The sequence below is a fragment of the Gavialis gangeticus genome, unplaced genomic scaffold, assembly GCF_001723915.1.
Source record: "Gavialis gangeticus isolate Ggan-Ray unplaced genomic scaffold, GavGan_comp1, whole genome shotgun sequence".
In the NCBI taxonomy this organism is placed as follows: domain Eukaryota; kingdom Metazoa; phylum Chordata; order Crocodylia; family Gavialidae; genus Gavialis; species Gavialis gangeticus.
This window is the reverse complement of record NW_017729011.1, coordinates 8,248,760-8,261,041: the sequence shown is the minus strand read 5'-3', so window position 1 is coordinate 8,261,041 and position 12,282 is coordinate 8,248,760. Positions and strand designations below refer to the sequence as shown.

At 51.6% G+C, this 12,282-nt stretch overlaps 1 protein-coding gene across 1 annotated transcript in view; it reads left to right on the top strand.

Annotated features, from left to right (window-relative positions):
• LOC109292726 (ER degradation-enhancing alpha-mannosidase-like protein 3) overlaps window positions 1–12,282 on the top strand; it is a gene marked incomplete at its 5' end in the record, with an annotated part of 33,542 nt that overhangs the window by 13,059 nt on the left and 8,201 nt on the right. The window contains 11 exons of the mRNA XM_019510285.1: window positions 804–938; window positions 3,251–3,356; window positions 3,659–3,756; window positions 4,692–4,817; window positions 5,718–5,801; window positions 7,740–7,823; window positions 8,286–8,410; window positions 9,603–9,807; window positions 10,878–11,035; window positions 11,133–11,253; window positions 11,843–12,031. Of these exons, the coding sequence (XP_019365830.1) occupies window positions 804–938; window positions 3,251–3,356; window positions 3,659–3,756; window positions 4,692–4,817; window positions 5,718–5,801; window positions 7,740–7,823; window positions 8,286–8,410; window positions 9,603–9,807; window positions 10,878–11,035; window positions 11,133–11,253; window positions 11,843–12,031 (1,431 nt within the window). The remainder of the gene's footprint in view (window positions 1–803; window positions 939–3,250; window positions 3,357–3,658; window positions 3,757–4,691; window positions 4,818–5,717; window positions 5,802–7,739; window positions 7,824–8,285; window positions 8,411–9,602; window positions 9,808–10,877; window positions 11,036–11,132; window positions 11,254–11,842; window positions 12,032–12,282) is intronic.

The window sequence follows — 12,282 nt, the reverse complement described above, 5'->3', positions numbered from 1 at the left end:
TGCTAGGGGGTCACATCATGGCCGACATGTTGAAGGTGCAAGGTGAACGATTGCAATGGTATAAAGATGAGCTCTTGCATTTGGCTCGGGACCTGGGGTACCGTCTCTTGCCTGCTTTCAACACTACCAGCGGACTGCCCTACCCCAGGGTAAGGTAAATTGGATGGTCTTAACTGGCACGTTTGGGGCTGAGGCTTTGCACAGAGTGACCCTAATAGGGCATTGCTAAGGCCTGCAGCATCCAGAGGCTGTGCTTGGGAGCTTCAGGCTGAATGTTACCACCCTTGACAAACTGGCTTTGTGAGTGAGAAGTCGGGGAATGGTGTTGATCTCTCCCAGCAGCCTGGAAATTACAGCATTCCCTGTGTGAGCGAAAGGAGGTCAAAGTCCTCTCTTCAGCAGTTGCTCTGTGGTGCTTTGAGTATTGCATCAGGTGTTAGGCACTTCAATTCCTTGCTGCAATATGTAACATTTGCTCCTGTGGTTCCTTGTGGAGGGACTTTCAGATAACTGTACTTATTCAAAGCCTTTCTCAAAGCCTTTCTGCCCTGTGTGGATGATGGAGGTCCCTTGAGGTGAGCAGATGCTCCAGATCTTGCTAGGATGCACATGCTTCTGGCTGGCTGTTGGCTGTCCTCTGCCCCAGAGGTGGCTGTGGTTTGGCAGTGCTGCATGCAGGTGCTTTGCAGAGTACCACAGAAAGGAAGATGCTGGGCAAGGGAAGTAATCTTGTTGCCATGTGTGGGATGGTATGAATGAGAGCATCTAGCAACAGTGAATGCATGGGATGTCTTCCCAACCAGGTGAACTTGAGATATGGAGTCCTGAGCCCAAATTCCCGGACGGGTACGGAGCTGGACACCTGCACGGCTTGTGCTGGCACCATGATTTTGGAGTTTGCTGCCCTCAGCCGCCTGACACAAGAGACAGTGTTTGAAGTAAGTGATTTGGAGCGGGGGAAAAATGAATCGCATTTGGTTCCCACGTTATTATGGAGACCCTGGGGTGCCCATGCAGGTCCTTTGCACAGGATCAGCAGCGCCTCTTCACAGGCCATGCTGGCCACTGGTTCACCTGAATGTGAGCAAAGACTGTGATCCCCGTAAGGGAGTGAACACCACACTATTAGCCCACCCCCCAGGTGCTACTGCAGCCTCTCACTCTGTGCTGTCCGGATTGGACTTGATACATTTGCTTGTGTCCTGTTTCCATGTTGTGCGGCCATTCTTTCTGCATCAAGCAGGACAGAGAATTAGTGCTGCTGTGCCAATTAATTGTTGATAGGATCCTGCCTGAATCAGCTCTGCAATTCCCTTCCCCCAGAGTCTCTCAAAGGCAAAAAGGGTACAATGGAAGACTGATAGCTGCAAGTCTGGCCATCCAAGACAGCAGCCATTTCACTGAGCTGCACATGCTTTGGCTTGCTTTCTTCTTCCTGGCCCCACAGAGTCTCTCTCTCTCTTGGCTGGCTAAGGAGCTAGCTTCAAACAAACACCAGAGAAGTGGCCAGAGAATGCCTGATCCATGTGCTGCTGGTTTAGAGTGCTTTGCTGGTAAGTGGGAGAAATGCAGGGTCAATCTCCCACTGGGCAGGGTGGGCCTAGATCCTGGGTCTCCTGCTTCCTGGTAAAGTGCCTTTCTCACTCAGCAATTGAGGCTACAACGTGGCATCCTCTTCCAGCATCTAACATCTGTTAGTTATTGGGTTTCTGGACTGCTGTGTGGTTGCATGACTTGGGTGCACTTGTGTGTCTGGAATGGGCATATAGCTGTGTAACTGCCAGCCAGTGTATTGTACCTACCCAGCCTACTCCCACTTGTGTACTTCTCCACAGTGAAAGGGAAATAGGCTTGCTTAGCTGGAAGGCTGTCATTTAGGTGTGCCAAGGGAAATAGAATCCTGCCCTAAGTGACTTGCTCAGGGTCTTGCAGGATGTCAGTGGCAGGGCAAGGGGTTGCACTGAGTTTGTCAGGTCCAGGCTGGCACCCCTTGGTCTGTCTTCCCTGCCGAGTGGCCTGATTGTGTGAGTAATATGACCCCCTGGGTGTGGACAGAAATAATGTTTGAGACGTTTCGCAGTTTAAATATGTTTGGAAATCCATAAAAAAGGGAACATTGCAGCTCTTGTGCAGGCTGTCATCTCACCCACCCCAGGTGCCCTAGCTGGAACCTTTCAAAATTGAAGCCACAGGTTTACAGCAGGGGTGCTAGGAGGGGTGGAGGACATCTCTGGAAATGTCAACCGGGGCAGAGGGAGAAGGGGAGGGGTTAGCAGTGGACACTTCAGGATTTTGACACTCCAGCCCTAGTCCTCTCTACCTAAGTTCTCCCCCTCTCACTGGAGAGGCGAGGTAGTGGAGACTGGGACTGAAGAGCCTGATTATCGGTGGTGGTGGACCCCAGTTGCTGGAGCAGCTGGGACCTGTGGCTATGAAATCTACAGCTGTCACTCAATTTGTTGACTGTTCACTGCCTCTCCAGGCACAGAGGAGGAGGGAGTGTGGAGCACTGTGGGATTGTGGAGCATCTATGGGTCCCCTGTGCCCCTATTTCAGGAGTGGAAAAAGTCCAGCCCACGGGCCAGATTGGGCTTGTGGCCAATTTCTGTTTCCCAGCAGCCCCCGATCATATCGCTGCAGCCAATTTCCAAGGAGAAGAGGCAATGTTGTGACAGCATGGGACCAAGGTTTCCATGGAAACCAGCCCCAGCAGCACTGACAGGGCATGTGCCTGGGCGGGGAGCTGTTCCAGGGCTGGGATCTTGTGATGGTGACAGCATGGTCGAGAGCCAGGGCAGAGCTGGGATCCACTGCCCGCAAGCCCCAGGCCTGGAGCAGGATCCACTTCAAGATCCCAGCCCTGGCCTGGAACAGCTCCACACCCTGCCAGTGATATTGGGGCCAGTCTCCATAGAAACCCTGGCCAGTGCAGGCAGGGACTGCTGGGAAAAGGAGTCCAGCTACTGGCTGGATCTGCCATTTTGCCCATCTTTGCCCTACATACATGACAGGCGTTGAAATGCTTTAAAATAGCACCTAATTTAAGGAGATGTCATTTTGGAGCACTTCAGCTGCTTTTGGAGTGGCTCAAAAGGCAAGTTGATTTGAAAGTGTTAGAAATGCTTCAGTCGTTCTGTCCCTGGTGTGTTGTATGATGGGAGGAGGTGAGAGGTGGAGAGAGCGACTTGTCACATGCACATGAAGTGAGTGAATTCTCTCTCTCTGTCCATTCCTTTGGCCCTGTTTTCAGGACACAGCCCGGAGAGCACTGGACGTCCTCTGGGAGAAGCGCCAAAAAGGGAACAACTTGGTGGGCACGGTCATTAACATTCACAATGGAGACTGGGTCCGGAGGGGTAAGCAAATTACAGGCTTGGGGCTGGATGCTCAAATGATTCCAGGCTCCTGGACCTGCCTGGAGCAGAGATGTACTGACCACTGTCACTCACCTCTGCTCTGTAGGTTGTGGGCTTCTCTTTGGGGGCTAGGGGAGCGTGGGATAATGCATAAAGACCCTCCCTTCCTAGAGGAAAACTAGCCCTTTCTAACAACATCCTACTCTTCAGACTGCCAGCTGGCTAGCTGGGTGATGTTTGGCAGAGGAGGCAGTTCTGGGTAAGGGGCCTCTATTCTGCTTAATGTGATGTTTTTGCCCTAGACAGTGGGGTCGGTGCTGGGATAGATTCGTACTATGAGTACCTCATGAAGGCCTATATCCTGCTTGGAGATGACACCTACCTGGAGAGGTTCAATGCAGTAAGTACACAGCCTACCAGTTTTTTTTATTGCTCCCTGTGGAGTCTTGCCCTTGCCCTACAATCTGCCTGTTCTGATTGGAAGGTCTGGTCTTACGGCACGAAGCCAGCCTGACCCAGGTATGGAAGTCCCACTGCAGTACAGCCCATCTGCAGCGCCTGCCTTTCACACGAATGCCTGCTGTCACTAGGGGACATGGAATGAATCCAGTTGCTTGTGCTCTGCAGCAAGCAGGAAGCCAAGGTGGCAGCATTCCAGGGACACAGCAGGGGGTGAGAGTTGGCCAGCCGACCCCCCACCCCCCTGGCACCTCCTCATCCGTCTCTGCTGGTAGAAACTTGTGGCCAGCTCTGGGAGGAAGTGCATCGTTTCTTCCTTCTCCAGTCTCCCACAAACCCATGGCTGCTTGCTTTCTAGTGAATGCCTTTTCAGGGCCTGCATGGCTGGTTGACAGGAGAGAGAGCTTGGCATCCTCTGTGAGAGAAATGGCAGGGAGGTTTGTGCAGCATTCATAGTCCTTTTTGTGTATTAGTCTGCAGCTGCCAGCAAACTCTCCTCCATTGGCTAATAACATGGGGAATGAACTGTGTGTGGCAGTGGGCCCAAAGGTGAAGATGTTTACTGGGAGAGAGCTGCTCCCTGGTCTGTTCAGCTAGGGTCATTTTGAGGAGTGTGCGAAATGCCTGGAGGTGCCCCCAGTGTGTCCTGTGCCTGATATACTTGCACCTGCGTAACAGAGATGAGACTCCAGGGGCAATCGTCAGTTAGTTCTTGGAAATTAGTGGTGTGCCTAGCTGAGCAGTTGCATTCATAACTAATTATTTGTATATGGGATTTGTAAATCTCTTAGTACCCTGCTGACTCTCGGTGGACTGATAAAGAGCTCATTCCTGCTGTTCACTTAACGCAGAGTGTGTGCGCACGTGTCTCAACAGCATTACGTGGCCATAATGAAGTACATCAGCCAGCCTCCGCTCCTGCTGAATGTCCATATGCACAACCCCACTGTCAGCATTCGGAGCTGGATGGACTCCCTCTTGGCCTTCTTCCCTGGGCTACAGGTAATGCTGCTGTGGGTATGGCAGGTTGGTTTATACTGTGCGGTGTGGGGCTTTGCCAGGTAAAAACAAACCGTTGACTCTGACCGGGCTCTGTTCAGATGCTTCATGGGTTTCACTTTGACTGGTACAGAGAAAGGGCAGAAATAAGACTGGCAACGATGGTTTGTTTATAAAAATACAGACCTCACTTTGGGGTGAGGATGGGATTGTGACCCACTGATCATGGTGAGGAGGAAAAATAGTGTGCAGTTTTGGCTGGGACACAGCTGTGGGAATCCTGAGTCTGGTCTGTGGGACACTGAGAATACTGAGGGGAAATGAGTTGCTGGGCTCTTGAGCCAGCTTTTCGTAGATGAGTATTTGCACCACAAACCCTGCCCTCTGTGCCATGTGCCCAGTGCCTTGCGCCTGACCCCCCTTTCTTTCGACCTATGAGAGGGAGGTTTGGGGTCCCAAGAAATGGTGGGTCAACACTGGAGGCCTTTCGGTGTCTGCTCCTCACACTGGTCCTTTCAGGGAAACGTTGCCTTGCTGCAGATGGGCAGTGCACACAGTTGATGAGCTGCTGTTAGTGACATGTGTTACATACCTTCTGCCATTGCTAAAATTGCTAGGAAGCTTGTGGAGTGGTAGATTATTTTTAGGTGCATTATGTGAGTGCCTAGGAGCCCCAAGTCATAGAACAGGAACCTATAGCTCCAGGCATCAAGCAAATGCTGGACCAAAATATGGCAAGTTGATCCCTGTGGTAAAGGTACTCCATAGGGTAGATCCTGTGCACCTGTGGGACACAGACTGCACCTGCTATGACCCAGAAATATTTCTGAGACCTCTGTTTCCTCTGAGAACGTTCTTATGTCTGTCTCTGTGTGTGTGGTGAGAAAAGGGCTTGTCTCCTAGGTGCTGAGAGGGGATTTGAAGCCTGCTATTGAGACGCATGAGATGCTATACCAGGTCACCAAGCAGCACAAATTCCTCCCTGAGGTGAGCATGTGAGCAGCACCGCAAGTCTGTCCTGCTCCGGACATGGCCTTTGGTCTGTGGGTGTTCAGCGTTCTGGCCAACCATACCTGCCACAGGGGAGGCATCTTTTCCTGTGTTCTAATGCTGTAACTCAGACGTTGTTTCCTTTCTGCCCTGGGGAGTGAGTGACTGGCTTGGCTGTGAAAGGATTATGAACCTCCAGGAGACAGCCAGATGGAGAGGAAAACAGGTGTGGTATTCCAGCTTCTTCTGTGGGTGCCAGTGGCCCATGGCTCAAGCTCTTGAACCTGTATCATCTCTTCAGCTTCCATAAAAAGGATTAGAAGGAAAGTCCCCAGTCCACTGATGAGCACAGACTACCACTGACCTTGGTGGGTGTAGAGGAAGCCCTTTGTGCAGCAGGGGACCCATGGGTCTTGTTTGTGCTTTTAACTCTTGCACCATCTGAGCGGGACTCCCAACACCCTCCTCATGTCTCCAAGATTGAAGTGTCTGAAGGGCGCTCCCAGGTTCTGGGATGCAGGCCTCCTAGGGAAAGACAGGCAGGGGCATAGCCTTGCTGAGAAAGGAAGGGGTGGGGGGCCTGCAGGGTCAATATCATTGTGGGAGGGAGATATTGTAATGGGACCGCTGACCTTCTGGGTCCTTGACTGTCTCTGTTTCCCGCATTCTGCCTTTTCTACAGCAAGGATGAGCATTGCCCTATGTAAGAAGTGGAGAGGATTGGAGGACTTAGGCATAGAGTGTAGACAGACTACTATACCTACACCAAAACTATACAATAGGGCTGCCTGAGCAATGGCATATGTATTTGACTGGGGCTCTGTGGCTCCCAACTGAGATGGGGGCCCCACTGGGGAGGCACTGTATATATGCACAGTGAGAGAAAGACAGTCCATAACTGAAGGGCTCAGAAGCTAAGGACAGAGGAAGCTGAGACAGGTGAAGGAACTGGATCAAGAATGGCCAATACATTTGCAGTGACTGGGCCCATGGACCTCGCTGATAAACCAACCTGTCACTTGGCCCTTGCTAGACAAGGTTTGCAGGGCTGCAAAGTGACCACTAGTGCTGACCCTTTTTTGGATAAACTGACACGCTGTTCTCAGAAAAATAACCGTGCCTTGAAGAAGGCTGACATCTTGGCTAGAAATGTTGGGCGGGGGGCATGCTGTTCTCTCTCAGTACACATGCAGGCTTCACTACTGAAAGGTATGTGCATATTTCCCCTTGTCTCTTAAATGGAAAAAGGAAGCCAAACACAAACCTCTCCCTTCTCAGCTGCCTTTACTGTGACCATCCTTGGCCTGCATTTCTTTCCCTTTCTTCCCACTTTGGTTAAATCTCCTCTCACCTTTACTTTCTTTGGCTATTCCTCCTGGGTCGTGCAGTCTGAAATCTTTTACAAGTTGGGGGAAGATTTAGAGGAATTAAACCTGATACCAGGATCATTTTCATTCTCATTGGTATAGAACAAACCAAGGTGGAGTCCATAGGCAACCAGCATTGCAAAAACACCATGCCAGATGGCAGGGGGGCGTTATGCAACTCTGGGAACTTGTGAAGCATGATTTGAATGCAAAATTGTTCTGTTTTCCAGAGGCAAGAAGGGTGGAGAGGGAGATTGGGTAATAATAATAATGCTGCCTTGCTTTATATAACATGTTTCCAAGCACTTTACAAAGGCAGGTAAATAGTGCCTGTACTGTATGAAGATGAACATGGAGGCACAGAGCAGCAAAGTGGCTTGCTAAAGGCAACTTGGCACACCTGTGGCAGAGCTGAGGGTATAACTCAGGATACCTGTGTCCCAGGGCAGTGTTCTTCTCTAGACCATGGCTTTGAGCCTCAGAGTCTACCTCCTGCATCTTTCTTAATGGCAGGCTGTGGCAGTGGCGGCTTGTATCTCACCATGTTTTCTCTCTCTGCTTATCAAAGGCATTCACGTCAGACTTTGCTGTGTACTGGGCCCAGCATCCTTTGAGGCCCGAGTTTGCAGAAAGCACCTACTTCTTGTACAAGGTTAGTCTCTTCCCATGTCTAACTGTTGACAAGGTGACACAGCCTTGCAGTGCCTGCAAGGGAAGGAAGACTTAGACAAGAGGGCTCGGTGCTGTCATTGAGGACTAAAGGCCAGAGGGAGCATCAGCCTTTGGTAGCAGCCTGTCAGCTAAGGGTGGACAGGGAGGTGCTTGGTTTGTCTTGGGGTGCTTGGGGAATGGGATTTGGTCATGTTTTTTAGACACCCAAGATTCCTGCATGAGTGGTGGAGATGGGGAAGGTCTGCTAAGTTCCTTCAGCCTTGAGGAGGAGTGGGGAAGGGAGCGTGGCTGGACTCCCTTTACAAACGGGACTCCTCTTGTCCCCCTTGTAAGCGTGCCATGATGTCCTCTTTCCTTACCCAGAATGCCTGTGTGGTGGTACTTTAGTGTGGGTAGAACAACTTGGGTGGTGTGGAATATCTTCCTCTACTTCCTTTCAAAGGCTACTCGGGACCCCTACTACCTCCATGTGGGCAAATCTATCATAGAGAGCCTGAACAGGCATGCCCGGGTAGAGTGCGGCTTTGCGGCGGTGCAGGACGTGCGGACTGGCCGACACGAGGATAGGTAAACCCTGTCCCACCCTGGGTGATATGGAGTAGCAGCAGGATGGAGCCAGGGGGCACATACATGGGCGAGCACGTGGCTGGTATCTGGTGGGAGAGGCCCAGCACTTGCACAGTCCTGGGGCTGGGTAAACCACTGGTACTTGTACTGGGAATGGACTAAATAGATATGCATGGGTGGTGCCTGCAGCCATTGCCCATTAGTTGGGTGGGGTGGGGTTTGCCCATGCAGTTCCTTGGGCTTTCCTTTCCCCCATTAGGTAAAGAGGGGATGAGAGTTCTTCTTAACGCAGGCCAGGCAGATGAGTGTACAAAGTTCTTCCTGACTCAGGATGCCAGGCATTTGCTGCACCAGCCTGGCAGGCGGGCAGTGAAGCCACCCAGGCACACATGTTCAGCTGTTCCAGCGTGTTCCCAGTGTTCAGCACACTGCAGGGATGCCAAAGTGAGGTGTTTATCAGCCTCTCCCTGCTCTTGCCATTGACCACACATTAGTATTGCGTTAGGAGCATTGCGAACTGTGTCTAGAGAGGACAGTGCTTTAAATCCACCTGCTCTGCCCTGGCGTGCATAGGCCCTGAGGTGACTAAAAGTAGTTTTGTCCTCTAGAGCTTGACAGAGTGAGGTAAAGGCTGTAATTGCCATCCTGCTCCTGAAAACAATGCTGTGGGGTTGGAACTCCCCAACGTAACAGGCTTTTCTAGCACTGTGACTTTGCATGATCCTAGAGGTATATCTAGAGAGGCCCCCCCCCCCCTTGAGTCCTGACTGACATGGGAGAGCCAACAGAAGGATAGGACAAGCATAACAGTAGTGCTTGATTCTCTTGGACCTAAGTTGTCCTTGGGCAGGGCAAGCGGTATTAGGTGATGGAGAAAGAAGCAGCAGTCCCCTCCTTGTACATTCTGTCTGGAGGGGGTGGAGTGGCACAGCCTTCTTGACTGGTGGTTCTTCTGTATGAAATCGGAAGATGGGCGAGGCGTGAAGGCAGAGGGAGATCACAGAGGCCTCAGTATTTCATGTGTTTCCCACATTTCCCTTGTCATGATGGGGCATGGTAAACGTTGAGTGGGGAGCAGTGTCCTCTGCAGAGACCCCTGGGGCTGCAGATAAATCTTTGTGGGTGCGCACATTCTCATCTCCTTGGTTGCAGCAGATGCAGCCTCTAACCACCATGTCTGTTTGTCATGCAGGATGGACTCCTTTTTCCTGGCCGAGATGTTTAAGTACCTCTACTTGCTTTTCACAGAGAAGCGAGATCTGCCTCTAGACATTGACGATTACATCTTTACCACAGAGGCCCACCTGCTGCCCTTATCCCTCTCCACCACCCGGCCCCCCTGCCCAAGGAATACGACCGTACGTTGGCCTCAGGCTCAGCAAAGCAGCAGGGGCACAGTTAGGTTTGCTGCAGCTTATGGTTGAGTCCAGCATGCCCTGTGCACGGGACTGTCTTCAGGGGAGAAAGTCAGTATAGGTTTGGAACTTGGGGCAGAGTGAGAGTCGTGCAGGCTTGGCTCTCTAAAGGGCTCTAGTCATCCATGAAAACTGCAGCTTAACCATGTAGTTCCACGCATGTAGTTCCATGGCACAATTGGCTTGCATTGCCATGAAGCTTGCATGCAAAGAAAGTAGTTTATCCACATCAGGAACTTCCCTGCCCCACCAATGAGGCACCAAGATGTGAAGTGTGGTAGGCAAAGTCACCTAGCAGGGCAAAAAGTTGAGTAGTCTCTCCATTGTGCTGTTCCTTGGACCGTGCTATGGCCTGAAGAGCAGCTTTCCAGAGTTTGGAGCTGTGAATATCTTCACAGCTGGAGGTCCTTGGCAGGGGTTCTTTCAGAGCGGTGTGCCGTGGGCACATGCTGGTAGGTTGTGATAGGGCTGTGAGCCTCCTGTGTGAGGTGCTGTAGAAAAAGTCTCGTGGACTTTTGGGATGTTTTTGGCTGGGGCTTTTCAGCAGAGACAGGGAAGTGTGGTGGTACTATGGTGGAAGGTGCTGGTAACATCTAGAGTATTGTCCTGTGGCACAGTTGCCTCAGGCCTGGGTTGACAGTCAGTGGAACAGTGTGGAGGGAAGGGATGTGGCATTACCATCACAGGGTTTGGGTAAGATTGTTAGCATGGACAGACAAATTACGGCAGGGTAGAAGGCAGAGAGACCTGCTGTGTGTTCATTGCACAGCAGTAATTTCTTCTGTGCCTGCTCCTGCCTTAGAAGGCAAAGCATCGTGCCTTAGCTCTCCTTCAGGGACGGCAGAGCTTTGCTGGAGTTTAGCCTTTGCTTTTTGTGGTGTATAAATGCACACATGCCCATGCCCATTAACTGTGTGTCTGTGGCTTGGTGATGGGATGCCCCAGGCTCTGTAATTTTGCTGTAGTTTGTGTGAGAATAAGACCCATCCCACAGCACCATGTGTGTACCATCCCCGGGAGCAATGGGAATGGAGGTGCATCTTTCCCTGCAGATGCTTCACGGGGGCCTTGCCGAGGAAGAGGAGATCTTTACCCGATCGTGCCCCAGTGCTCAGACCCTCTTCCCCAATAACCCAACCTTCCCTTACACCATACGTGACACCCACAAGCACCTGCCATCACTGGGGACGGAGCGCCTTACGCTGTTCAGGTGAGCAGCGGTCCCACAGGCTGTCACTGGGTCCTGTGCTGCGGCACTACACCCTGTGTTTTAGTAGCCCTGACTGTTGACCTTTGTGTTCCCTCAGCGGGATTGAGCTTCCTCTTCATGACACCAGGACGGAGCCCTTGGAGATTCTGAAGCACCTGGGACTCACCCTCATTCCCCTGGGTGATGGGAGTGTGCATATGGCTGGTGCCCAGCACAAGGTGAGAACCGAGGGTTCCCTGCATGGCAGTGCACACTTGTTTTCAGCTTTTTCAGGAGTGCCATGTCACTATGGGCAGCTGGTAAGAGCCTGTCCCAAGGCCTCTGCTGACAGACAGGCTTCCCACAGCAGTGCTGAGGTCTGTGTCATGGGCTCTTACCATTTTGCATGATGTCTAGAGACCACGGCCTGCCAAACAATCGCAGCTCTTGGGCAGTTACTGAAGACATGCTCATGAGCCCTTGGCTTGTACCTGTAGTCATGTAAGATACAAGGAGATTTGGTAATCAAGTCATGTCAGAGCCAGACCTGAGCGGGGGAGAGCAGGCATATTACCTGCAGTAGGTAGTCTGGGGAGCTGCCATAGAGCAGAGGGCAGAATAATTCGACAGCACGGTCCCTAGTGCGTGCTCTGACTCCCTCCCTGCCCACAGTCCTGTGTTGGCATCATGTTCCACAAAGGATTAGGTGACAAGAGCCTTGGCTTTTGATGCTGGAGGCACCCACAACAAACAGGTGCTATGATACTTAGGTGTCAAGGCTTAGCAGCTGATGGCCTCAGAGCAAAAAGTGCATTTCTTTTTCTGCAGCATGAAGTGTCTCCTGTGGAGGTGTTCACCCTGAAGTTCATCGCTGAGCTGGTCAGCCCTCCTTCAAGAGAGCCTCCAGGCCTCTCCCCACTTGCTGTCCAAGTCATTTCCCCCCCATTTTTAGGGAGAATGGTACTCACTGCTGGGCCAGCCCAGTTCGGCATGGACCTGACCAAAGAGGAGCATGGGGTGAGTGCAGTTTGTCAGCAATTTGACCTCTGGAGCAGGGTAGTCAGAGTGTGTGAGTCAGGGAGCATAGCAGTGGTAGGCAGAGCCTAAACATTTAAAGAAGGAGTATGAGGAGATCAGCAACTCAGCAGGAACATCATACCCTGCTGAGGATCCATACCATTGTAGTTTTATCTTGGATAGCTTTGTCAACAGAAGTCGAGGAAAGAGGACCTGCCACCAACGCAGTAACAACTGAATGAGAAAAAGGG